At 51.3% G+C, this 23,962-nt stretch overlaps 10 protein-coding genes; 6 read left to right on the forward strand and 4 right to left on the reverse strand.

The window, feature by feature from the left end:
• Positions 1–118: 118 nt before the first annotated feature.
• RCC_06150 (related to U3 small nucleolar RNA-associated protein 25) lies at positions 119–2,305 on the reverse strand (the record flags this gene model as incomplete). Its single annotated transcript, XM_023771413.1, has 1 exon — positions 119–2,305. The coding sequence occupies one exon, from the start codon at positions 2,303–2,305 to the stop codon at positions 119–121; it is 2,187 nt and encodes a 728-aa protein (XP_023627181.1).
• Positions 2,306–2,499: 194 nt separating this feature from the next.
• Positions 2,500–3,625, forward strand: RCC_06151 (probable Eukaryotic translation initiation factor 3 subunit F; the record flags this gene model as incomplete). XM_023771414.1 has 2 exons in its annotated part: positions 2,500–3,317; positions 3,373–3,625. The coding sequence occupies 2 exons, from the start codon at positions 2,500–2,502 to the stop codon at positions 3,623–3,625; spliced, it is 1,071 nt and encodes a 356-aa protein (XP_023627182.1).
• A 391-nt stretch (positions 3,626–4,016) lies between these two features.
• Positions 4,017–4,748, reverse strand: RCC_06152 (uncharacterized protein; the record flags this gene model as incomplete). The annotated part of the gene is made up of 1 exon (XM_023771415.1): positions 4,017–4,748. The coding sequence occupies one exon, from the start codon at positions 4,746–4,748 to the stop codon at positions 4,017–4,019; it is 732 nt and encodes a 243-aa protein (XP_023627183.1).
• Positions 4,749–6,023: 1,275 nt separating this feature from the next.
• RCC_06153 (related to tropinone reductase) lies at positions 6,024–7,153 on the forward strand (the record flags this gene model as incomplete). XM_023771416.1 has 2 exons in its annotated part: positions 6,024–6,105; positions 6,270–7,153. 2 exons carry the CDS (start codon positions 6,024–6,026, stop codon positions 7,151–7,153), a joined length of 966 nt encoding a protein of 321 aa, XP_023627184.1.
• A 437-nt stretch (positions 7,154–7,590) lies between these two features.
• RCC_06154 (uncharacterized protein) lies at positions 7,591–8,481 on the forward strand (the record flags this gene model as incomplete). The annotated part of the gene is made up of 1 exon (XM_023771417.1): positions 7,591–8,481. The coding sequence occupies one exon, from the start codon at positions 7,591–7,593 to the stop codon at positions 8,479–8,481; it is 891 nt and encodes a 296-aa protein (XP_023627185.1).
• Positions 8,482–9,252: 771 nt separating this feature from the next.
• Positions 9,253–10,325, forward strand: RCC_06155 (uncharacterized protein; the record flags this gene model as incomplete). XM_023771418.1 has 2 exons in its annotated part: positions 9,253–9,611; positions 9,716–10,325. The coding sequence occupies 2 exons, from the start codon at positions 9,253–9,255 to the stop codon at positions 10,323–10,325; spliced, it is 969 nt and encodes a 322-aa protein (XP_023627186.1).
• Positions 10,326–11,873: 1,548 nt separating this feature from the next.
• Positions 11,874–14,713, reverse strand: RCC_06156 (related to seed imbibition protein Sip1; the record flags this gene model as incomplete). XM_023771419.1 has 2 exons in its annotated part: positions 11,874–14,620; positions 14,671–14,713. 2 exons carry the CDS (start codon positions 14,711–14,713, stop codon positions 11,874–11,876), a joined length of 2,790 nt encoding a protein of 929 aa, XP_023627187.1.
• A 510-nt stretch (positions 14,714–15,223) lies between these two features.
• RCC_06158 (related to WD repeat-containing protein jip5) lies at positions 15,224–16,567 on the forward strand (the record flags this gene model as incomplete). The annotated part of the gene is made up of 1 exon (XM_023771420.1): positions 15,224–16,567. The coding sequence occupies one exon, from the start codon at positions 15,224–15,226 to the stop codon at positions 16,565–16,567; it is 1,344 nt and encodes a 447-aa protein (XP_023627188.1).
• A 425-nt stretch (positions 16,568–16,992) lies between these two features.
• RCC_06159 (uncharacterized protein) lies at positions 16,993–18,804 on the forward strand (the record flags this gene model as incomplete). Its single annotated transcript, XM_023771421.1, has 1 exon — positions 16,993–18,804. The coding sequence occupies one exon, from the start codon at positions 16,993–16,995 to the stop codon at positions 18,802–18,804; it is 1,812 nt and encodes a 603-aa protein (XP_023627189.1).
• Positions 18,805–21,948: 3,144 nt separating this feature from the next.
• Positions 21,949–23,238, reverse strand: RCC_06160 (uncharacterized protein; the record flags this gene model as incomplete). The annotated part of the gene is made up of 1 exon (XM_023771422.1): positions 21,949–23,238. The coding sequence occupies one exon, from the start codon at positions 23,236–23,238 to the stop codon at positions 21,949–21,951; it is 1,290 nt and encodes a 429-aa protein (XP_023627190.1).
• Between the last annotated feature and the right edge of the window lie 724 nt (positions 23,239–23,962).

Consider the following 23,962-nt stretch of genomic DNA (forward strand, 5'->3'; position numbering starts at 1 on the left):
CTTCAATCAATGATGAATTAAGATGGATCGAATCGATGATCGACGACTTGGGTGGTATTCGCTCAGGAGCTCGCTGAAGAAGAAGCTACAAGCATACAACATTATCATTACATCAACATCAGACGAAATCAAATGTATCTCCCACACCACTCAACAACCCTCCGACCCTCTCGCTTCCCACTACCCGCTCCAACCTCAAACCGTCCCACTTACTGAACAGATTCCTCACACTAGCCTCTCCAGCAGAGATCTTTCCCTCCACAATCGAGTTCTCCAGGAAACCTCGAACGACCTCCTCATAGAAGATGGGATTGTCCGGAATTCCGTAGCAAACAACCCTCTTGACACCCTTCATCCTGAGTCGATAGAAATGATGCGCTCGTTGCGTGTACAGCAACACCGTATGCCTTCCAGAATTGAAATGGCTTCTCGCTCTCCTCTGCTCGGAGACTTCGCTGTAATCATGTATCGTTCCGAAGGAGATGTTTTCTGTTAGGGTGCTCGTTGCGAAGAAGTTTCTCAACCGTAGAAAGTCAAAGTAACTCGGCACAAAGACCATGATCCCAGGAACACCATCCATAGGTTTTGGCGCGCGGAGTAGAGCAGGTAGAACAGCTGTGGTGAAAAACTTGAACCGCTCGTCGGGGTCGCACGTTGGACTCGCGGAAACAAAGCGGGAGAAAGTCTGCTTGATTTCCATTCCGCTGACCTCCGCTAGAGGGTCTCCAGAATATATGGGTATGACTTTCATCTTGCCAGCCACGTTCACGAGACCGTTGTAGAGCTTCTGCATTTCCGGTGTTACGAATCCTGTGACAAGGATTGTCTGTCTTAGGTTTCTCGATTTTCCATCCAAGTATGCACTTCGTACTCTGCTGATGTCACAACCGTGAAGATCTTTCAAATCAAGATTGAGATGTGAGAAGACGGTCGAGACATTCTCCCAGGCTTGCATGTATGAAGCTTCCAATTGATCCGCGACGACGACCTCGATAGAGCTTAGAAAGTCGTAGTCCCTTTTCTTGACATCCTCATTCTCAATGATTCTCCTCAACCCCAACGGAGAAGCGAGGATGATGTCGGAATTGTAGAATGCAGAGTAGAACTTCAGTGTTTTGCGTGTGAACTTCAGAGCTGTTACGAAGGAGTTGTCATTGTTGCCTCCGAACAATTGTTGGTAGTCTTTCGGCATGGTACTGTTCTCATCCAGTGGTGCAAAGAAGGCATCATCGAAGCGTTTGCGGTTTTCTTGTTGGTCTGGCGAGAAAATCTTGACAATCGAGGAAGCGTAGGCGTGGGCTGCTTGGCGAGTTTCAAGCAGGATAAGGACTTTTGGACGGACAAAACCCTGATCGCGGAGTTCCAGGCCAGAATCGGGATTTTGGCGAAGGCGGGCTGTGTTCTTGAGAACCTTGTCGCGGCCTTTGAGGATGTGGTTCACAGCGTGAAGAGCGAGGGTTGTAGGGAGAGAGGGCGTCCGAATGCTAGTCATGACATCGCTGTAGGTGAATATGTGGGAGGTGAGGGTTTGATCGAGTTCTAGTTTGAGAGGGAGCTTGAACGAAGAAGATTTTGATAGACGGTCCTTGAGGGGAAGTTGAGTGGAAGATGTGATGGGTTTTGGAGGAACAGAGTCCTTTGAGGCAGTCGTTGCGATATTGGCCGCCTTTCCAATAGATCGTTTTGAAGTTTTCCACTCGCCGGCCTGTAGTGCCTTCAGTCGGCGAGCAAGGTCGTTGTCTTCCGTGGCAAAATGGACCTCGTATGGATCGTCGCGGATCCCATCGTCTTCGTCTACCTCTTCGGCATCGTCCTCGTCCTCGTCCTCGTCCTCGTCGTCCTCTTCCTCTGATGCTTCTCCCTGAGCGACATCTTCAACCGCCATCTCAACGTCTTCTGCACCGTCTTGTTCCTCAACAGTCTCCTCAATCTTTCTCCGTTTCGCTTTTCTTTCTCCATCATCTGCAGGCCGCTTGAAGCTCTGCATCAGCTGTTGCCAGGCCTTGACACTCGGCTGCCCAACCAGCTCGTCTTCACTGATATCGTCATCATCGTCGTCCTGCGAAACCTCTTCGTCTCCTTCTGCTGGAGGTAATTCCTCCTCGCTGTCGTCAATGTCCCTGACTCTCTGGCTGTCAAACTTCTTGTACCCGCCACGAGTGCGAATTCCGCTGCGATTGAGCTTGTCGCTGCCACCCCTTCCACCTCTGCCTCCTCTCGATCCGCCGCGTGATCCACCTCTTGATCCACCTCTTGCTCCACCCCTTGACCCGCGACTGCCGCCTCTTCCTCTGAAAGGAGCCATGGTGTGTGTTGGAATGATCGACGAGAGTGGATTTTATAAACTTTCTTCCGCATGCTATCGCGGACTTAGCGGAGGTCAAACCTTGATCTTCAAAGAATTCTTGGCAAGAATTCGCGAACTACCCACCGGACGACGACGACGCCCCTCCTCCACCCCTCCCCTTCCGCTCCTTTCCCTCCCACTCACATTCCATCATGGGCGAAGGCGACTCCTTCCTGCACCTGGCGCGGCCACTGGCACCCGCGGCCATTTCGACCCAGCAGTCCACCGCACCCATCACCGTCAACATTCAGGCGCAAGCTCTTTTCTCCATCCTCGACCACGCATCTCGCCGGCCGGCCGACCAGGAGCGCGTTATTGGCACTCTGCTCGGCGTGCGATCTGAAGACGGAACCGAAGTCGACATTCGCAACTGCTATGCCGTGCCCCACACCGAGACAGCGGAGCAGGTGGAAGTGGACATGGACTATCAAAAGCGCATGCTCGAATTGCACCTGAAGGCTTCTCCCAAGGAGGTGCTGATCGGCTGGTATGCCACATCCTCGGAGCTCAACACATTCTCTGCCCTCATCCAGAACTTCTACGGCCAGCAAGGCGAAGGAACCTTCCCACACCCCGCTGTGCACCTCACACTATCTACCCTGGCCGGCAAGTCAGTCGACGCCCAGACGTACATCTCCGCGCCCATTGGTGTCACGGCAGAGCGTGCTGCGGACTCGTGCCTCTTCATTCCTGTGCCATACGAGATCAAGTACGGCGATGCTGAGAAGAGCGGATTGGAACTCATTGCTGGCGCACGGGATCGCGAGGACCGAACACAGGCGGTGACAACCGATATCGACAACCTGGAGCGTACAATTGAGCAGGTATTGGACATGCTTGAGCGCGTGAGCACCTACGTCGGAAATGTGTTGGATGAAGAGGCCGAGCCAAGTTCCGCTCTGGGACAATACCTGATGAACACCCTGAGCTTAGCACCGAAGGTTGATKCGGAGGATATCGAGAATAGCTTGTATGTTGTTGCAAAGACGAAGAAAATTTTGGGATTCATACTAACATGGGCACAGCAACAACCACATCCAGGACGTGCTTATGGTGTCATACCTGACCAACACAATCAAGACGCAAATCGACCTCTCTAACAGACTCGCGACTGCAGCTCTGACCATGGGCCCCGACAGTGTAGGCGYCAAGGACCAGTCAGGCGGTGCAGGCAAGGACGGCGCAAAGGAAGGTGGTGACGGCGAGCGTGAAGGCGGTGGAGGCCGAGGAGGCAGATCGAATAACCGCGGCCGAGGGGGTCGGCGGGGCGGGGAGTAGGCGCTTAGTGAGTCGAGCTACACTGCGCGGGTCTTGCGTAGAGACTTGTGCGGTATTCTGCAGGCAAAGAGAAAATCTCCTGTAAGTCACGAAAGAACGAGAAAACGCTCCGAGATAGAAGGCATCTATAAGTGTCCGCATGGCGCCCAGTCGGGGCGCTATTTTTTCTGCTCATTTTTGTTTCTCCATATGTGTGGTTCCGCATTTCTACAGGTGAATCTCCCTCACCTATGAGCTTTGCTGCCCTTTCTCACTTCCTGCTTTCCCACCCTGTAGCATTTCTTTCCATGAGCCTGCGGCTTCAATGGTAGGGCTATCGCAGTGTTGCATGAAGAGAGCGGTTTCGGCCTGAAAGGCGTAAAGGTCGCGGAGAACGCCAGGTATAAATGCATCACTCATCATACTCGCACGCCCACGCAGGATCATCCACTCTTGTCTCCGGCATCTGTCGCCAACCTCGTGGGTCCCGCCTCACCACCTCAGCCTCGTTCCTCTGTCGCTCAGCCCCATACACCTGATTCCTTTCCCACTGCACAAACTCCATAATCCTCACACGATGATCATTATCTCTCATCCGTTCCTCGTTGAACCGCCTTCCCCTCATCGCTTGCCTGAAATGCTCAAACTCCTGCCTGTCCACCGCAAACTCTTGATCCCAAAATTGCCATCCAATTCTGCACTTCTCCGCACCATACCGGGCCAAAACATCCGCATATTCATTTCCCTCATCTCCAGCATGTCCTCTGATCCACATTGCCTCGCATGCGATATTTCTCGCATCGAGAATGATCATGGATGCCAGAATGCCATCCGCAACCTCATCCCGAGAACTCTGTCGCCGCGTCTCTCCATTTTGCGTCTGATTGAGCAATATCAGTGCTGCTTGAGAGTCGGTGTAAAGCATCACCTTGACAATGTCATGGCGGCGATCCGCGGTGATGGAAACGGCGACTTGAAGTGCTTTCTGGATGGCTTTGCACTCTGCGACGTCGGAATTTGTCGCATCGTCGAAGGAGAAGGCGTAGAATGTCCACATGTTGTCGTGGAGGATTGCGAGGCCACCGCCAGAAGCGGAGGCATGGGGGAGCTCAGAGCCGTCGGGGTACATGTGAAGGGTAGACATGTTGATGTTGTGGGAAGGAAGAAGAACTTTTGAGATTTGAGAAAGGGTCTGATGATGTGCGATCTTGCTCTCGAGGGAAGGTTGATGATTTGAAAACGCGAGCGGTCTATGCCAATGCATAGTCAGGCTTGAGCTGTTGGAGATTTTTGTGGCGCATTTGGGATGTATTGTCTTGTGTGATAGATATGTTTATTGCGAGAACATCACTTATCTCTTCACTTCTGCCCACTTTTCACAACTCAGACTTTGCTCTCAGGGAATGTAACCAGATTTGTATAACGGAATACGAGCTCAGTAGCTCAGTGAATGTAGATGTATTAGAGCGTTCTGGAGAGAACAGCTGACACGTGGGCTTTTGACCCCCTCGTCCCTTCTCTTTCAAAGATGATCGAGCTAGAATTACGATAGCCAAGCCCATGGGAAGAGACGTGCACGCTGAGAGTATTCATATACGACGTGAGGCGTCTAAAGTAATGACCAGGAAATAGAGCTGGAGAACGAAACGATTTGGTGATCATAAAGGGGACTCACCGTACTTGCATACACTTTCCTGTATAGTCGGTAAAATCAYACAGAGAGGAAAGACATCCTCTCTGCTTCACAAGTTTCCGCGATATCTATGATCATGGTGATTACCAAGGCCACCCAGGAGACATCGCCAGACACTGTATTTCAAGCCTTCTGAGGATGATGTAATTCGATCGGTGGACGCTGTATACAATGGCCGACGATACGGTCTGGTAGCGGTATATGGAGAGGGGTATTCCACCACCGTATATAAGGAGTCATCCGTTAGTACAGCGCACGAAACGCTAAGCAGGAGTATGTCAACGTCGGCGGCAATAGCTTCGCAGACACGGAGCCAGGAACCAAAATCGGTCTCGTTGCTTGGAAGTATCGCTCGAGGATGGGATAGTTGTGGCCGTGGTAGAGTTCTGCCTTACGACGAGCAATGGAGGTCTTGGAAGTCATGATAAAGAGTGACGTTATTGGAATGCCGTGCAACAAAGCCCCCTGCAAGCGCGGTAGAAAGTGACGTCTAGTGTTGTACTCTTCCTGGAGGGAGGAGTGAAGTGAAGTAAACCTCTGAATTTCATGCACGCACTTCCCCTTTTTGGACTAGCGACAACAACGTCAGGCATCGTCACTGTCTTATATTTATCACTCTTGCCTTTTTCCACAATTCGGCTTGATTCAACATCAACAACGAAAAGTCAATCGACTGACGAGATCTCATCAAGCGGAAAGATCAGCAAGGCAGAAAAGTCTTCCAACATGGCTTCCACACACCACTTCGATGTCAGTCGCCTCTTCAGCGTAAAGGGCTATGTTTGCCTAGTAACGGGTGGAGGAACTGGTAAGTCTTGAAAACTTGACTTGAAGTCTTGATACACCGGAGTACGGTTGTTCGAGATGGATGTCTTCCCATTTTTTCAGATAGTAAATTTCAGTATTCGACCCTTCTACTCCAATGCATTAAGAGCACTCCATCATCGACAACAACTGCTTACATTTCGCCAGGCATTGGTCTTATGGCAACTCAAGCCCTTGCCGCCAACGGTGCAAGAGTCTACATCACTGGTCGCCGAATGGAAGTTCTGGAAAACGCTGCGAAAGAACACTGTCCGTCATCCTCGAAAGCCCAATCTGACGACATTGCATCCTCTCTGCGAGATTCTGGAGGCCGCATCATCCCTATTGGCCCATGCGACGTGACATCGAAATCTGATCTCGAGAAGCTCGTTAAGCAAATCTCCGAAAAGGAAGACCATGTAGACCTTCTCATCTGCAACGCAGGAATTTCCGGACCCAAGGTCGAGCCAAAAGAAGAGAACGCTCTGGAGCTGTCGAAAAAATTGTGGGAGGGAGAGAGTGTTGAGGATTGGCAGAAGACCTTTCAGACGGACGTCACTAGTGTGTACTTCACCACCGTTRCTCTCCTTCCTCTGCTACAGGCAGCACACAATGGAAAGGATACAGGCGCGGATACCCGCCAAGATGGATCTGGTAGACTGGAGAAGTTTGGACCGAGCGTCATTACCATTTCTTCCATGTCCGGACTCATGCGAGATGCTCAAGGGCACTTCTCATACAATGCAGCCAAGGGAGCCACGGTCCATATCAGCAAGTTGATGAGTGCTGAGTTCCAGAAATTGGGCATTCGGGTGAACTCGATTGCACCGGGCTACTTCCCGAGTGAGATGACAACAAAGAAGAGTGACGAGAAGAACAAGAGCCAAATGCCGGAGGGAAAGATCGAAGGCACGGGACATGTCCCCGTCATGCGAGAAGGTAGAGATGAGGAGATGGGTATGGCGGTTTTGTTTCTGTGCAAGAACGGGTACGTCAACGGCGAGATCATCGCTGTGGACGGTGGAGTCCTGAACGTTGTCAGTGGGAGGTAAAGGGTCAGACAGTGATGGCCTACAGCATAACCCTGATATTACGATAAGCAGGTTCGAGAAACGCTCAAACACGATACTCATAAGATATCGATCAGTCTGGCAACATTCTTACTTTACCTTCGAAGACCCATTATGGGCTGATAGAAAGCCTCAAAAATTGAGCATGGATGCTGCCGATATGTTTGAGGATCAGACCTATTATCTCAAAGAAACCATATGACATACCTCATGTTTCCGTATTGTCTTGGCAACTAGCTTAGTGTGCGTTCTATCCCATACCTTTGGCTCAAACAGCCCTCGGGCGGCACGGCACTCCCGCTGACAATTCTATCCAAGCGTATATATATTACAACGTCTCTCACAAGTAATAACCTGCTTCCTCCATTGCTCCTCCTCGATTTCTCTGGTTCCCAACTACGAACAAACCTATCGTCACCATGTGGGAACCGGTCACTCTTCCTTTCACAAACGACGCCAATCGGAATTTACCAACCGCAGACGAAATCCGAAGATGCCCTCACATTTTACGCGAGCGCCCTGCCGGTACTTCAAAAGTCGTAGCTGTCGACAATGATATCGTTGTGAAGTTCGGAAGCGGTGTAAATGTCCGTGAGGGTCAGACATTGATTTATCTTGAAAGATTTTTGCCCAATGTTCCGGCTCCGCGTCTACATGCGATGTATCGCGACTCTGAAGAGCTTTTCCTGGTAATGACGCGCATACCTGGGAAACAGCTTGAGACGATGTGGCCTTCATTGACTGAATGCGAGAAAGACTCAATCATCAAGAAGCTCTGCAAGATTTTCGAAGCTATGCGAGCGGCCGAATGCCCATGGCCTGGTTTCTTTGGAGGTTTGGACGGGAGCGGTGTACATCACTACCTGCTCTATAGCCAAAAGAAAGGCGATCGGAAGTTTCTAGGGCCTTTCTACAGCGAAGCTGCATTTGTTGCTGGCATGACAGACAATTTCCGAGCCCTGAGGGAACGTAATCATCGGCCGGACTTCAAGGCTCGCCATTATGAGGCCCACCTTCTCAACGTCTCTCAGGGCTTCCGTCCTACCCTGACTCACTCGGACCTGCATAAGACGAATATCATAGTTGCAGAGACCTCTAGCGGAGGTGAAGAACGAGACTTCGACGTTGTGCTTGTGGACTGGGAAATGGCGGGATGGTATCCTGACTTCTGGGAATTCTTTTGTAYATCTTCTAGTTTCGATTATGTGTATTGGGAGGAGGACTGGTGTTGGCGCACTGAACAGTTTTTGGAAGTATGGCCTGCAAAAACAGCTATGATGCGTATGCTCGACAAAGACATGCGTATTTAATACAACGCCCGGCATGAATCTTGGATGAATCACCACGCAGATCGAAATCGGCTCAATGCAACACCTCTATCCTACGTTGAAAGAACTTTCCGGATGGCAGCAAGTATTGGAGCAGGAGGAAGCAGCAACAATGTTCGCGAGTGTCGTCAAATTACAACATGTGGGCATGGTACAATCAGGTATGTTTCCGCTGAACATCAAGCACAACATAAATTAACGTTACCGTACGCTGCGCAGTACATACTGCGTGCTCAAAACTAGAACCGTGAGATTCGTCCACTCATTAGGAATTGGCCTTGGCCCGTACAACACATAGCATGGGAACCCTAGCTTAAGCTCCTGAGTTGACAGGATACAACATTAAAAACTTGAAGTATGCAATGACTTGTCACACTTATCTGTACTCCACGTATTCAAAGAATACAGTTCAAATGGCTACAGGCTCCAGCATACGCCTTCCAGACCGCTGATTCTTCACTCGAGATGTTTCATCTCGAGAATAGAGCTCCGGATTGAATGTAAAGCTATATCCTACGTATGCCCATCCTACGTCATCATCGAAATGAGGAAGACTCGCTGTAATTGTTTGACAGAAATGTGCGATTCCCTCAGATTATTGCGAGTCTTTTCGAGATGTCGAACTTTTGTGGAACATGGCAGACTCCAGCAAGATATCTATCCGGAAACGATTCTGGATTTCCAAGAGCGTCAAGATAGCATTGATAAGTCTTCCAATCATAGTAATCGCTGCGTTGTAAGCATAAACAGTACATGAAGTCGTCGACGATACTGACGATCTTCAGTGGTGTTCTCCACATAGTTCTCGTTATTCTTAGCCACATCCACTTCTCCGACTACGGGAGTGGACGTATCAAACCAAGTCGATCAGCGCTCAGTAGGACCAGAGACGGTGGCGTGCTGCCCATACCATGTCATTCTCACAACGATTACTGGAGAGATGTTCCGCTCTTTGATGCTCTCGATGCAGGATGTATAAGCGTTGAAGTGGATCTTTGGCTCACTTCAGGGAGCGATGAGCTTCGTGTTGGCCACCGCAAGGGTTCACTAACATCTACTCGTACTCTTGAGAGCCTCTATTTGGACCCAGTCGTGCGGCTGTTGGACCGCATGTAAGTGGTGCCCCGCTACTTGAAACATCGGTCGATTTGAACGTGCCCAAAGATTTATCCCTCAAGTTGGATTGAGTAGGGCAGCAGATACTGACAGTCTCCAGAAATAAGAACGTATCGCCCGGAAGCACTACAATTGGGGCTTTTGAAAAGGAGCCCAATCAAACCATGATCCTACTCCTAGATTTCAAGACGGATCCGAACGATCTACTTCCTTTTGTAGAACAAGCCATCGAGCCACTACGACGAAAAGACTATCTCAGCTTTTGGGACGGCAAAGCATTCATCTCTCGTCCGATTACCATCATTCTGAGCGGTAACGCAATAGATCTTTCCTCAACCATGATCAACGCAACTACGCATCGCGATCTATTCTTCGACGCACCGTTAGACAAACTACCAGGGAAAACTCCACAATGGAACGCAAGCAATGCGTACTACGCCAGCACTTCTTTCAAATCAAGCATAGGGTTTCCGCGAAATGGACGTCTATCAAAAAGTCAATTGAACAAACTTCGATCTCAAATTGAAGCGGCACAAAGCCTAGGATTGAAAGTGAGATATTGGGATACGCCTACCTGGCCTACATCGCTGCGGAACTACGTCTGGCAGCTTCTGATCGACGAAGGTGTTGATGTGCTCAATGTTGATGACTTGTATGCAGCGGCATATTTGGATTGGAAGGAGGTTGGGCATGATTGGTTCGACAGCTGAGTGGGTGTGCCGCACGATTTCCCAATCGATCAAAGATATCGATACGAGGACGTTCCAAGGCCAAAAGCGCCAGATGATCAGCCACATACTGTTCTGACCTCTCGATAAGACCGCCGTCACCAGATCTAGAAGAGGGCTCTCCTGTGGCAGAGCTGGTCGATGGACGGATATATGCAGCCGAACCCGCTCGAAAATGATCTCGATACAAAAAATCTTTTTGTCGGCGGAGTGGTGGTTCTCACTCAACCTGGCGGGTGCGGATGAACACCATCACACAAGGTGCTAAGTTTGCACACCTAGACTGGGGACGAGCATTCTCCTCCCTCGATAGAGCACCATGTGAGCTTACATCACCCCTGCCCCTTTTCGAGAGCCGCCCGACAGCAAGATCGCACAACCCATTATCATGACGCTCTCCCCAAGATACCAACCTACCCAGCCTTACATCTCTTCTCTCTCCTCCCCGAGCATCTCTATCCACTGGAGACCCCCTCCTCAAAAAGACCTAGATTTATCCTCCGAAGCGCCCCCGACCGACCCGCCAAGCCCTGTCCGTCCCCCCAAACAAACAACGACGCACACTCGCCCACAACAGAAACCAAAAAAACATCACCAAAAACCATGCCTACAGTCCACATATTCACAGACGGCTCCGCCTTCACCAACCCCCCCAGGCTCAGGAGGCGGCCTAGCCATCTTCCACAACAGCCAATGGACATTCACAGCGCACTCCTTCAACGACGACACGGACAGCAATCTCGCAGAATCCAAAGCAATCCTCAAAGCGCTCGAGACTGCCGTCAGAATGATCGACACGCATGATTACTTCCCCAAAGTCGTCATTTATTCGGATTCGAGGAATGCTTTGGAATTGCTCGCGCAGAGGGGAGAGACGGCAAGGGGGCGCGATGCGGAGCAGCTCAGGGAGATTGCGGAGCGGAGTGTCGAGGCTCGTAGTACGTTGATAATGGAGGAAGTGGAGGTCAAGACGGAATGGGTGCGGGCACATGCTAGGATGACTGGGAATGTTTACGCGGAATCATTTATTGGCGAGGTTTGTTTTTGCTCAGGGTTGAGAATCTTCGCCAACAACCATCTTCCTTTCCTTCATCGACCGCTAACACCTTTCTTCACGGTAGGTACGGAGCACAGAAGAGCCGAGAAGGTCCACTGAAMTTCCACCGAGACTTTCCTATTGGACCAGAGGACATTCCCGCTCTGAGAAGTTCGCGGACGCAAGCGGATGCGCAGATATTTTCGACGCGAGAGGAGTTTGACTATGGCCCTCGATACGGCGAGACAAGGGAAGCGTTGCGGGAGAGAGAGGAGAGATCGAGATCGCCGTCGAGAGAGAGGCCTTCGGAGCCACCACGCAGAGAGGAGTGATCGAGATCGCCGCTCAGGAGGCAGATTTCGCGGTCGCCATCAAAAGCTCGGCCGCCATCAAGGTCGCTGTCACCATCAAGATCACCGTCGCTGTAGGATGCGGAAGCTGGCACTATCGACCATGCAACGCAATAAGAAGCGTAAATCACTATTTAGCGCTGTTCACCGCATGAAAATCTCCAGACTAACCTCATTACTCCATCCCGCTTCCTCACCACTCTCCTTCCAAGCCTTCTCGACATCCACCTCTAGCTGCTTTCCCTTCTTCTTCACGCAACCTTCTCCCACAGGCTTCCCATACATCAGAACCATGAAGTCATCCTCAACAGTCTTTCCTTCCAGTTCCGAGATCCACAACCCCAATAGCCCAAGCGCTTTGACCTGCACCCAAACCCTCAATCTCCCTCCGCCACTCGTCCCTTCATCCGTACCCTCAACATAGACATCATAGCCCGTCACAGCCGCAGCACCCGTCATCTTATCCACCAATCCCATCATCGCCACATCCAAGCTCACGTCTTTCCCCTTGCCAAACTTCTCAAACCGTTTCACTGGGTAGGCAGAGAGGACATCCCATCCCTTACCACCAGCCCCAAGCTCCACACCCACGAACGGCGWAGCATCCTCAGCACTCAAAATAGCACTCGTCGTACCTTCGCTGAAGCTACCCACCACATATCTCCCCTTCTCGGTTCCGGGAAAGTCMTTCAGTCCGACAAACTCACTCAACTCCTGTCCTGAAACATTGAACACTCCCAGAATCGAAGTCCCAGTTTGTGCGAAGCCAACATACGTTCCGATCTTCAAAACGGCCAAATCTTTGTAACCTTGGTAAGCATCCATCGTCTTTCCAACAACATGCGGCCGAAGAATGACCGTCTTGCCTCGAGACGTTTGCGCTGTCATGGCCTTTAATAACTTCAAATCATGCTCTCCAGGTTTATCTGTGAAGTAGATGGGTCCACCACTGACGCATCYCGCAGCAGCGTGGAACCCGGCCCAGGCGTGACTAGTTTGGAACATGTCCCAATCGGGAAGAACATTCAGGTGCTGTGTCAGTAAGCTATTGCCTGCATTGCAGAAGATGTGCCAGGGATGGGAAGCTTCGACTTCCGGGAAAAAGTCATCGGAATTGCGCACGAGTAGGCGCGGCTTGTTCAGTGGAAGTTGAGAGGTGAAGAGAAGTTGAGGTGTCTGGCTCATACAGCTGATCGCGCGGGAGCTCATGTGGCGGAGATGAGCGATAGTCCACGCTGAAGCATATGTCTTGATCATGTCTCGACGATCCGGAGCGTGGAGGAGGAGATCCAGAAAAAACTGAGCATCGGTCTTGACGGCGTCTATCCCCACCGAAGTAAGGAAGGAATAGAAGTCGTTGTATAATCCATTCGCATCTTCCGCAGCAACAACAGTGAATGTACCACCGGCAACACCTGGCTCCTTTTCTACCTCAATCGTCTTGTAATTCTTGGCGATCCAACCTTGAGGGTCAATCCCTCCCCAGTAACCTAGTATAGCGTGCCAGACAGCGATGTGATTGACATTAGGATGTCGTTTGCGGATCTCTGTTGTCGTTGCTTTGAGACCACCAGGAAAGCCTTCCTTGTTTGCATCGAAGTCGGACCATCCGCGTACGAATTGATTTTCTCCTTTTGCGAGCGATTGCCAGTTGTCGTCGATGATGAGATTGCTGATATTGATACCTTCGGTAGACAGCGCATCCAGTGCATCGAGGATCTTCTTTTCGGTGAGATTCTGTCCCAAACCGTTCCATGTACAGTAGGTTAGACCATCGTACCACTCTTCCAGCCACTCTGGCTTCACGCCCTCGACCATCGTCTGTACCTCCTTGTCTGAATCGGAAGCGGAAAACGTTCCGACGACTTTCCGAGCGTGATAGAAGACCGCTGCATTGGCAGTCTCGAAGCTCTCGGCCACTGCTACGAGGACTYTGCTTGTTCCGGTGTCTGTTCGGTCATTCCGACCCTTGATGATGATGTTTCCGTGGCGATCGTTGAAGAAGGTCGTCACCAGGTCGTCGATACCGGAAATACCGAGAATCACAACATGTAGGCCATCTGAGCGCAGGAATGACAGTAGAATGGCATCTTTGTCAATGTCGAGCTTACCTTTTCCTTGTCGAGGAGCCAGCCAGGGAGACCACAATCTGACGAGACCGAACCATCTTGAGGCGTTATTTGGAAGACCAAGTTGATGATGTTGATATCCAGAGTCCTCTCCCTTTGCAGGCTTTATGGGAGCCGTCAGTGAGTAGAGGTGAGTGTTATCAGTCTCAGCCCGCTCGCTCTTGATAGATATGTCCGAGCTCATGTCATCGAACCAATGCTTCAGATCATACGTCGAGTGCTTCGTGAAGTCATTGGTTTGGTAGGTCAGTTCGCCATCTTCGATGCCAGTGGTATCTTTGACCCATTTCCAGCCGTGATCCTTGCTGATGCGGAACTTTACGGTGAAGGAGACACTCTGACCATGCTTAGGGAGTCCAGAAAGCTCTCCGGAGAACCATCTTTGAACGAGAGCGCCATTTGTAGATCTATGGAAGAGCGTGGCATCCTTCACTTCCTGGACTGGCTTGAGAGGCAGCTCAGCCCAGTCGGAGTTGCCGCTGTGGTTGTGCCAGAGACAAAGCTGAGGTTCGTCCTGCTCTGAAAGGCCGGCAGCTGTAGTTTCCAGCAATACGGTAAATCTCACGCTATCATCATGCCGAGAGACAACACTGGATTGACCAAGAGAAGGCCAACTCGATATCTTGAGATGCATCTTTTCAGCGTCCTCGAAATGAGAGTTCGGCTTCCTCTCCGGTGGTTCTTGTTCCGGCAACAGGTCTGTCATACTGGAAGCAGCTGGTGCTGGTGGATAGACTCGTTGGCCCGACTGTGTATCGCAGTCTAAAAGGTCGTTAGTTGTGGACCATTGCTTGTTACGATGCAACACTCACACCCGAAAGAGATCTGGTTCTGCTTGGTACGTTTGATGACCATTTGGTGGTGATTGAAAAGGGAATGGATTGTCGTTGTTGGTGAAGAAAGTGCGTTATATTGCCACCTGCCTCGAGGTGAAGTCAGTGAGCTATAGCTTGGTACCGTAGCTGCACTGGGCAAGGAAGAGAGAGGCATTGGAAGTGGCGATCCCGGACGCCGTGCTTCAAATATTGATGAAAATTGATGGGACAGTCTTCAAATGGAGCTGATGTTTCTTTACTTTCACTTACTTCGCATTGATTTCTTACTTCCTACTCTCGCACATTAAGCCTCAATTTTACTTATACAGACATTTACAACTGCTGTACTAGACTTTATGCCCATACCAGTCATCAACTGCATCGACACATCGTCGCAAGTATTGATTCAGACCAATCAAAACATCCACGCCGCTACTGGAGCTGGAGCTGGAGCTTGCCCGAGCTTTGAACCTTGTCTTCTTGAATCCACAAAAATTTCCTAGACGATCGCACTGGGGGGCTGGCATCTGCAGCTCCCATTCTTTCACCCATGAAGCCCGATGCCCCAATGTTTGACACATTGTGCACGCTGCCCCTGACGGGTGAGCTGTTTGCACAGGCCGTGCATCCCACTGCCGCACTCGTCGCTGTCGGGCTGAGCAGCGGCCATGTCGCATCACTCCAGCTGCCACCGGTGGACCCCAACGGTGCGATGGTCGAAAAAGTACAGCCATCTGGACGGAGAGGAAGTGGAGGGACCGACACTTTCGACACCACCTGGCGTACCCGAAGACACAAAGGATCCTGTCGCTGTCTGGCGTACAGCTTGGACGGTCGGCAGTTATATTCCGCCGGCACAGATGGCATCGTCAAGGCGGCAGACAGTGAGACGGGAAAAGTGACGAGCAAAGTCGGAATCCCCATTGATCCCTCCACCACAAGAACGCTGGTCGATGCGCCTACCGTGGTGCACGCTCTTTCCCCTCAGACCCTGCTGCTCTCCACCGACTCTGGCGCATTGCATATCTACGACTTGCGGGAGCCTGGAAGTGTCATTACTTCCAAGCCCAGCCAGACATTTCACCCACACACCGATTATGTTTCCTCTCTGACGCCCATCCCGCCATCTGCGGCTTCTACTTCCGGATTCAGCAAGCAATGGCTCACCACAGGTAGCACAACACTAGCTTTGACGGATCTTCGTAGAGGCGTGCTGGCCAAGAGTGAGGATCAAGAGGAGCTTCTGCTTTCCTGCTTATACGTCACGGGTCTGCCTGCGAAGAAGAGCAGTGGTAGTACAGGCGAGAAGGCGGTGGTGGGTGGGGGTGATGGCGTGATTACATTATGGGAGAAGGGACAGTGGGACGATCAGGATGAGCGGATTGTCGTCAGCCGGGAGAAGGAGACGCTGGATTGTATGGCGCATGTGCCATACGGTATCGGCGGAATGGGACACAAGGTTGCCGTGGGCATGGGAGATGGCAGGATTCGATTCGTACGGCTAGGTCAGAATAAGGTGGTGGGCGAGGTCATGCATGACGAGATCGAAGGAGTGCAGGAACTCGGATTTGATGTTGGTGGGAGGATGATCTCTGGCGGAGGCCAGACGATCAAGGTGTGGAGGGAACATATTGCTGGCGAGGGCGATTCTGACTCTGACTCCGGTGACGAAGATGTCGCGGAGGATGACGATTCTGATGCCGAAGGAGGGGAGGAAGTCGAGACTACAGCGGTCAAGAGGAGCGCCAAGGACGACTCAGAAGATAGCGATGCAGAGGAAGAAGATGCCGATAGCAGCGATGAGGAGACGACGAGAAAGCGTCGCAAGAAGAGAAAGCGAGGCAAGGGTCCCATCACTGCTAAGCGTAATGGCTTGGACTTTTCCGGGCTTTGAGGTGGCTCGTCTTATAAATTGGAGCCGGCGTTTCTGGATATACCCAACGAATGTCAGAAGTTCTTCAACTGTTACAGACCAACCTTTTGAACTTGATGAACAGAGCCTTTGTGATGCGCGTTGTGCTGGAGGGAGCCATTCGACGAAAAGTGCGCACGGACCAGGATTCAAGTGAAGGAATTATCCACGCTAGCGTCTGAAATTGTGGGCCGCAGCCGGGACAGCAAACAAATCCAGCTTAAGTATCCACCCTTCGACTCCTGAGACCCCACCTTGCAACAACAACAACATTCGTCTCATCTTTGCAGCATCTCTCACCCGCATCGTCCACTGACCACATTGCGACATCGGCAGAAGCCACAGACCTCCCAGCCCATACAGCCAAGGGTGCCAACCGAGAATCGAATCTCGCGCGCACTTCAAAGATGGCGGGCGACTTTCCAGAGTACGCGGACGACAGCTGGATGCACTCGGCGTTGCCCTACCCCGACTCATCGGATGACAAGGTCGACGAGGTCGACGCGGTGGAGTCTGAGTCTAAGGACACCGCAATGACCACACAGGATTTGATCAAAGCGCACTTTCGAGCGCTCCGCGGTGAATCGGCCGCGACACCGGATATGGTGGCCGTTCCCGTCTCGAGCGTCGGTACTGCTATCAAAGGCGTGGGCAATAACGCCTCGTACCGAGCACCTCTTACCAGCAAGCCTCTCATCAGCGAGCCTCTCGCCAGCAAGCCTCTCGCCAGCAAGCCCGTCAGCAAGCATCTCGTCAGCAAGCCACAGATGAAACAAGCATCGCATCCTCCCATTTTTAATCTCAGCGACGATGACCTTGAACGAATGTCGTCTGCGCTACGTCAGCATGGCTACCATTCGGAGACCAAAACCCTTCCTGTCCCAAGCTTCAAGGGAGATGCTACGTCGCAGACTCGACCAAAGGCAAAGATGCGCGCACCCTATGCGGCGAACTTCCAKCCTCTCGATGATCCAAACTCGGGTTTCTCGTCGAGGAGTACGCTGGCTCACGCTTCGAAAGGGGAGAAAGCCAACTTTGCCGCACTGCTCACCAGCAGCATTGATCCCGGGTCCTACGAGATGCGAGGCCAAGACGGTGAACATGACATGCCAGACGAAGATGTGCGTGACGCTATTGCCTATGGCTCGTTGGCGCGGGCCTACAAGACACCCACCGCGGAGCCGGAATCTCCGTCAAACACAACATCCACGTCTTTGGACATTGAAGCACTGTTGGATGCCGCCGCCAAGGAAATGGAACTGTACAAGATAAGCGCAGAAGGCTCTGCCAACAAGCCATTACCTGCCAACAAGCCATTACATCAAGGCCAGTCCAAAAAGTCGACCGAGAAGGCCAGCGTCTTCCTCCGACCCTCCACCAGTACCCATCGATCGCAGCTCGCATCAGCTCAAGCTCACGCATCACTATCATCTACATCACTGCGACCCGACACCACATTCCCAGACAAGGACAACATCTTCTACCAACCACAAATGACTCYCTCATCCGCCGCGCAACAGATCGTCAATATCTTACGCGCTGCAAACGCCCTCACCGCACACCACTGCGACGAACAGATGGTTCACACATCCAATCTCAAGCCTGTTGTCATCAAACAAATGCATGACATGATGCGTGATCTCTACTGGRTCGCGCAGTTCTTGCGTCTGGGAAAGTTGGGATGGGACCTTGTTAAGCTTCCGCATGCATTCTACGACGACGTCAAGAATATTATCCCGGGTCTGACGAGGCAACTCGAGCAGCTTGGTGGTAGGAAGGGTTTGGGGTTTCTGACGGGTGGTCTCTGGGTGGTAAATTCAGTTGAACGGGCTGTGTGCACGTTGCAGGCGACGAGGAAGGAGCAGGAGAACCAGGCGAAGATTAAGTGGGAGGCGACGAGGAGGGAGCAGGAGAACCAGGCGAAGATTAAGTGGGAGGTCAAGCAGATTGAGGATGCTGTACAGGCTTTGACCGATAAGTACAAGGGTGATGATGAAGGCTTCAAGAAGATCAGGGTAGCGAGGGTGAGCAGGCCAGTGAGGGAGAGCAAGGTCGAGGCTGCGAGCAAGGCCGTGGAGGCGAACAAAGTTATGGAGGCGAACAAAGCTGTGGAGGTTAGCAAGGCCGTGGATGCGAACAAAGCTGTGGAGGTTAGCAAGGCCGTGGATGCGAACAAAGCTGTGGAGGTGAGCAAGGCCGTGGAAGCTGAGGAACATTAGACGGCCAGGCCAATACATTGGGCTATGCACTGTTAGGACCTTCTTGACGAAGCAGCTCGGCGAGAATCACCGGATTGATCATGATGACACTGATCAGTCCCATCCAGGCAAATTGCAAGGATAATGAAGGGAGGGATGACATACTGGAGCGTCTGCTTATGAGATACTGCATACACGAAGCCACTGTAAAGTAGCTATCGATATGAAAGTTTGTCTCGGGTCCGTTTCTGTACCCGTTGCTGGAGAGGAGCACACGCCTCAAAAGCCAGAATGGGGCGCTATCAACATAGATTAGCGTGAGACAGCATGTCTATTCAATCTATCTAAGAACAGAACATCCATTCGGCTCATCATCCATGGTAGCGCGCTAAAACCAAGTTAGGGTCCTATTGACAAGTATCTAGACCTGAGAAGCAAGTACTGTACTTCTGTCACAGTCCCATATCAACGTTCTGATCGACACTGTTGTGGTGCGCCACATTTCATTGATTGGGTCATCTGCACAAGTCTCGCTCCACCCAATTCCTGGCAGTCCTGTCAGGAAGTCGCTTGTTAGTGGATAGCATCCCCTTCGAATGATGTCGCACCTGGCGCTGTGATAGACGGAAATTCTAAGCTGTCGAACCTGCTATCTGTTCTTCCAGCAAGACCGGTTCATCAGTGTTTGGGTCGTTGAAACAGCAACGTTATATAGCAATCAGGTCTTCTTTAACCGAGTTTTGTCTCGGATGCTGTACAGTCCTGCTACGAGACCTTAATGCTCTACTCTTCAACTTTTATACATCACGAAGCCTTCCGCATTACTAATCTTCTCGGTGGATTGAAATTGCCTTTGGAGGGTCTAGAATATTGTGTATGAGCCAGAGTCAATTGTTTAGAGTCAATTAAGTTCCATGCTCATATTCAAAGTTACACAAGTTGACGTCTTCCCATGAATCTTGCCGTAGGCCATCGGAAAGGGGCCGGCTACCACGATGTCTTGGCGCTATGCAGGCTTTGTTTTCTCTCAGCCATATCCGGCACACTTTCTTTGAGAGTACTGCAAACTGCTCCTTTGTGAGTTTACAAAATCCATGCACTTCACGTTTGAACATCTACATAGCCTCCGCGATAGTCGTAATTGACGCTACAGCGAGACCCATACACCCTTGTCGCCAGAAACCATCATGGAGTATGTACGCAGTGCGTACGGTAATGTCTATGCTCGAGTTACGGGACTATTCACCCCGGGCTTGATACAGCACAATCGCTCCACGCAGACGACAGAGTCGCCCGTACGAAGTGCTCGGTCGTCTGTCAGAAAGCCTGACTCCCCCGAAAGACCGACCGTTTTCAAGAAGATGGCAACACCACCAATATCTCCACAAAGATTCATGCCACTCAAACCCATACGCTCGCCAGAGATGTTTGTGGAATGCCTGATTGAGGCGGTGGAGCGGGAAACAGTAAGGCAAAGCTTGGAGACCACCGTCGAAGAACGTCTGTCAACGCCCCTCGTCGTTTCAAACGCAAGATCAGCGCTAACGTGTGTGGAATATAGTACAGAGCGATGTAAGGAAGTTTGAGGGCCAATGTGACGCTCTCGAAGCTTTCTGTGAACGCCTCAAGGATCGAGAGTATCCCGAAATTCAAGATCTGATCAACAAGAAGCGAACTGAAATTGATAGAATACGCCTGGCATTAGAGAGTAGCGGTGGTACGCGTGAAAACTTACACTCCGCAGCATTCCAGCTGGCGACAGTTATTCGTATACAGGATCGACTCATCCGGCGACTCTTCGCTGTTGCTCAGGAATACATCGACGCCAGCTATGTCAGTGGAAGAATAGGCTCTCTTGAATTCACAATGGAGGTTCTTGCCAAGTTTCTTGATGTAGTGCGCAGCCGAGACATACTTGAATCATCTGAAGAGAAGCTCCAGCGAGAATGGGAGAAAGCTAAGCAATCATGGGCATCGGATGAAAGCCGAGAGGCGCGAAGTAATTGCATGCAAGCTTGGAGAGAACTTAATGCAAAGGTGCAAAGGAGAAGACACAACCAGAGGCAACTGGAGTCGGACCTACTTAATGACACAATCCGCCCTCTAATGGTCCAACATGGTCTCCTTCAATCTGATTCATCACCAATAGGAGCTTCCAGTATTGATGATATGAGTCTGCAGTCGAGAGGGAATCGCGGCTCATTCGGCGAGTTACAATCACCTCCTGAGCAACATGAGTTATGGGAGGAAGTTCAAAACACCAGGCTCAGGCTGGGAAGAGTCACGAGAAAGTACAGGTCCTTCACTGACCAGTACGAGAACCTCTTTGCGCAATATTTGTTCACTTATACTTTGGGTACAAAGCAAGGCTTCGATGAATCATATGCTGCAAGATTTGGCAGTTCCTTTACAGACCGCAAGGAGAAAGGACTGCGAGTCATAGCTGAGAGGAAGCAAGAGTACGATGATGCACGAGCCGCAGCTGAGAGTGCTGGGATCGTTGACTTGCCGATTGATAAAGTCGAGCTAGCAGACTGGTCAGAAGATGGATCGACGTCGAGTACTGGAGAAGCTGTTGATCAGCGGCGACAGTCAGTCGCAGATAATAATGCGCGTAAAGTTAGACGATATGCAAGGAGGGTAGCTCGCGGTGAAGCATACCCCCCAACCGAGAGAATGATGGTCTCGAGTGGAAGTGGCTCGCTCAGACCAGACGATTCTAGAAGCCAAATTGGATGAACTCGTCTGGCGACAGCTTTAAGAGATGGCAGTGACTACTGAGGCATCTAGACAGATATTCAATCGGGGCCTCTTGAACCTCTTACTTTCCTCTTTGTCTTCTGTGCATGCGGTCAGGGTGTCGATACGAGAAGACGCAGACAACATCGTTGTGCTCAACAAATATCCCCATTTACTTCACGGGGATATCTACTACGAAAGAGTGTGGTAACTTCGAGACGATTTGAAGACGACTCAGAAATCCGATTTTTGTTATATCAGTGAAAGATCAAGGAAGTCGCTGTATGGTCTGCACTTGTATCGAGCGCTCACATGATGGCTCCTTGAGCGGTTCTCCCAATGAAGACACCGGTAGCATGATGATGAGGTACCATCCATAGCCCAAAGATACCATGGACGATTGCAAAGAAGCTGTTTGCTTTCTGCTTAGAATTCCTCCTTCAACAGCTCCTCCGTGGTAGTGAGCTTGCCACTCTTCCGCTTCTTCTGAGTGACCGGTTCGGCCTCGAGTGTGAGTGGACGCTTCGTAGACGGCTTCATAGGCAACGGGATCTCCTGCGTAGCGGCAGACGACTGATCCAGAGTCGACTCGAGTGCACATCCGCCGACCATGGCTGCAATAGCTGTGGGAGTTTCGCTAGCTTTGATCTTGTCCATACGACGTTTCTTGGCAAGTATAGCAGCGGAAAGATGGGAGGCATCTGTAGCGAGATGGAAGTCTACTTCGGCCTCTCTTCTGACGAACGCGCCCGCCACGCCAATGCTTGGGAGGGAGAGAGTCGATGCCTCAGCCCTGGACGATACTCCCGTGCTGTCGAATGCCTCCGAAGTCGCACTGATACGCGAGCGCTGTGCGGAATCAGTTGCTGTAACGGCATCGTACGCCGCCGAAGGTTGGCTTGCGTCATTTTGAATTCCCTCCGAGAGCGTAGCGGTTCGCTTAGCAGCCGCGGCATAAGCGTGCATTCTCATCGTTGCGTCATTCTCAGTCCTAAGCGGCATACCATACTCGTCATACTCCATAGTCGCCATCTTCTCAGAGAGCGACTCCGAGCGAACTTGTCGAGTTTGCTGCTGCGGGACCTCGCTTTGTGTTGTCGTGGGTTGGACGGTTCCATTCAAGTGCATTAGGTTGAGGACTGCGGTGGAGGTCCTCGCTGCCTGGAATGAGAGCTCGGCGTAACTTGGTCCATCATTCGTCGAGAATGCTCCTTGCGCAGGGGTACAACGTTGTGGATAGTAGGCGTGGGCACCGTGATCATAGTGTCGCGTGTTTGGCACATGGTCCGTGTCAACGCTCGCATCCCACTTTCCTCCTGTATCGCCTTCGGGCTCGGACTCCTCGCGCGGCGACAGTTGCTGACTAGCCAATTTCCTCTGACCATCGTCAGCGCTCGCATCCCACTTTCCTCCTGTATCGTCTTCGGGCTCGGACTCCTCGCGCGGCGACAGTTGCTCACTACCCAATTTCCTCTGACATCCATCTTCACGATGTCCAGAACACTGCGCAGTTGCCGCTCCGGCTGCTTGCTTGGAGGCGGTGGGCAGAGCCATAGCAGACGAGGGATGTTGAGGACGGTCAACACTGGTGGGCTGCTGTTCCGCCGTAGGATCCGGTCCGACAATACTCTGAATGCGAGAGAGCTGCCTGTCCCGAAGCTCCTTATCCGAGAACTTGTCAGGCGCGCGTTCGGAGTCGGGGCGTACAGACACCATGCTGCGATGATTAGCGACAGAATGCGCGATCAGGAGAGCAATTAGAACTCGTTGAGCTCGCTGCTTGCATCTCGAAAGTTTGTTTGGGGTCTGGAATCTAGTTGAATTAGTCGATCTGACGGCTCAAGTTCGGATTTAGCCACTAGCGCGGCTCAAGTGAATATTCACCTGCAGACTTGGGATTTGCCCAACTCAGAACTCTAAAAGTGCCGCCTCGGACACCACAATTATGTTTAAGGAAGCTTTGATCTCCGGTTGTGAACAACATGATTGTGCATTCCTCGAACAATCCAACATCTTCTGTCAAACCAGGCGTCGTGCACATGTCCCCAACACTAAATGCCAGAACGCTTGTAGGAAGTTTACAACTGCCTGCTGTATTCAGAGTCATTAAGTGACTAGCATCTAGATGATATGGACCCCACATATGGACCTGGTATATCTAAAGGATGGTCGCTCGACACTTGCATGTGATTCTCGGCATCACGGCAGTAGCTCTTTTGTTGTCTAGGTGTATCGTTGGCGGCGGGAAAAGATCGACAGAACTCCGCAACAATGAGTCATCTAACAAATAAAATCTTCCGTTGTGATTCCGGATGGCGGCTTAATTAGGGTGCTGTGTTTGCTGCTTTCCGGTGACGTTTTGCGGGCTGCTCCGTTTGTCTGCGAGGTAAAGCTTCCACTCAGCCAGGAGACCTTTCGTGACCGAGCTTCCATCACCATC

Source organism: Ramularia collo-cygni (genome assembly GCF_900074925.1).
Source record: "Ramularia collo-cygni strain URUG2 genome assembly, contig: RCC_scaffold09, whole genome shotgun sequence".
Taxonomy (NCBI): domain Eukaryota; kingdom Fungi; phylum Ascomycota; class Dothideomycetes; order Mycosphaerellales; family Mycosphaerellaceae; genus Ramularia; species Ramularia collo-cygni.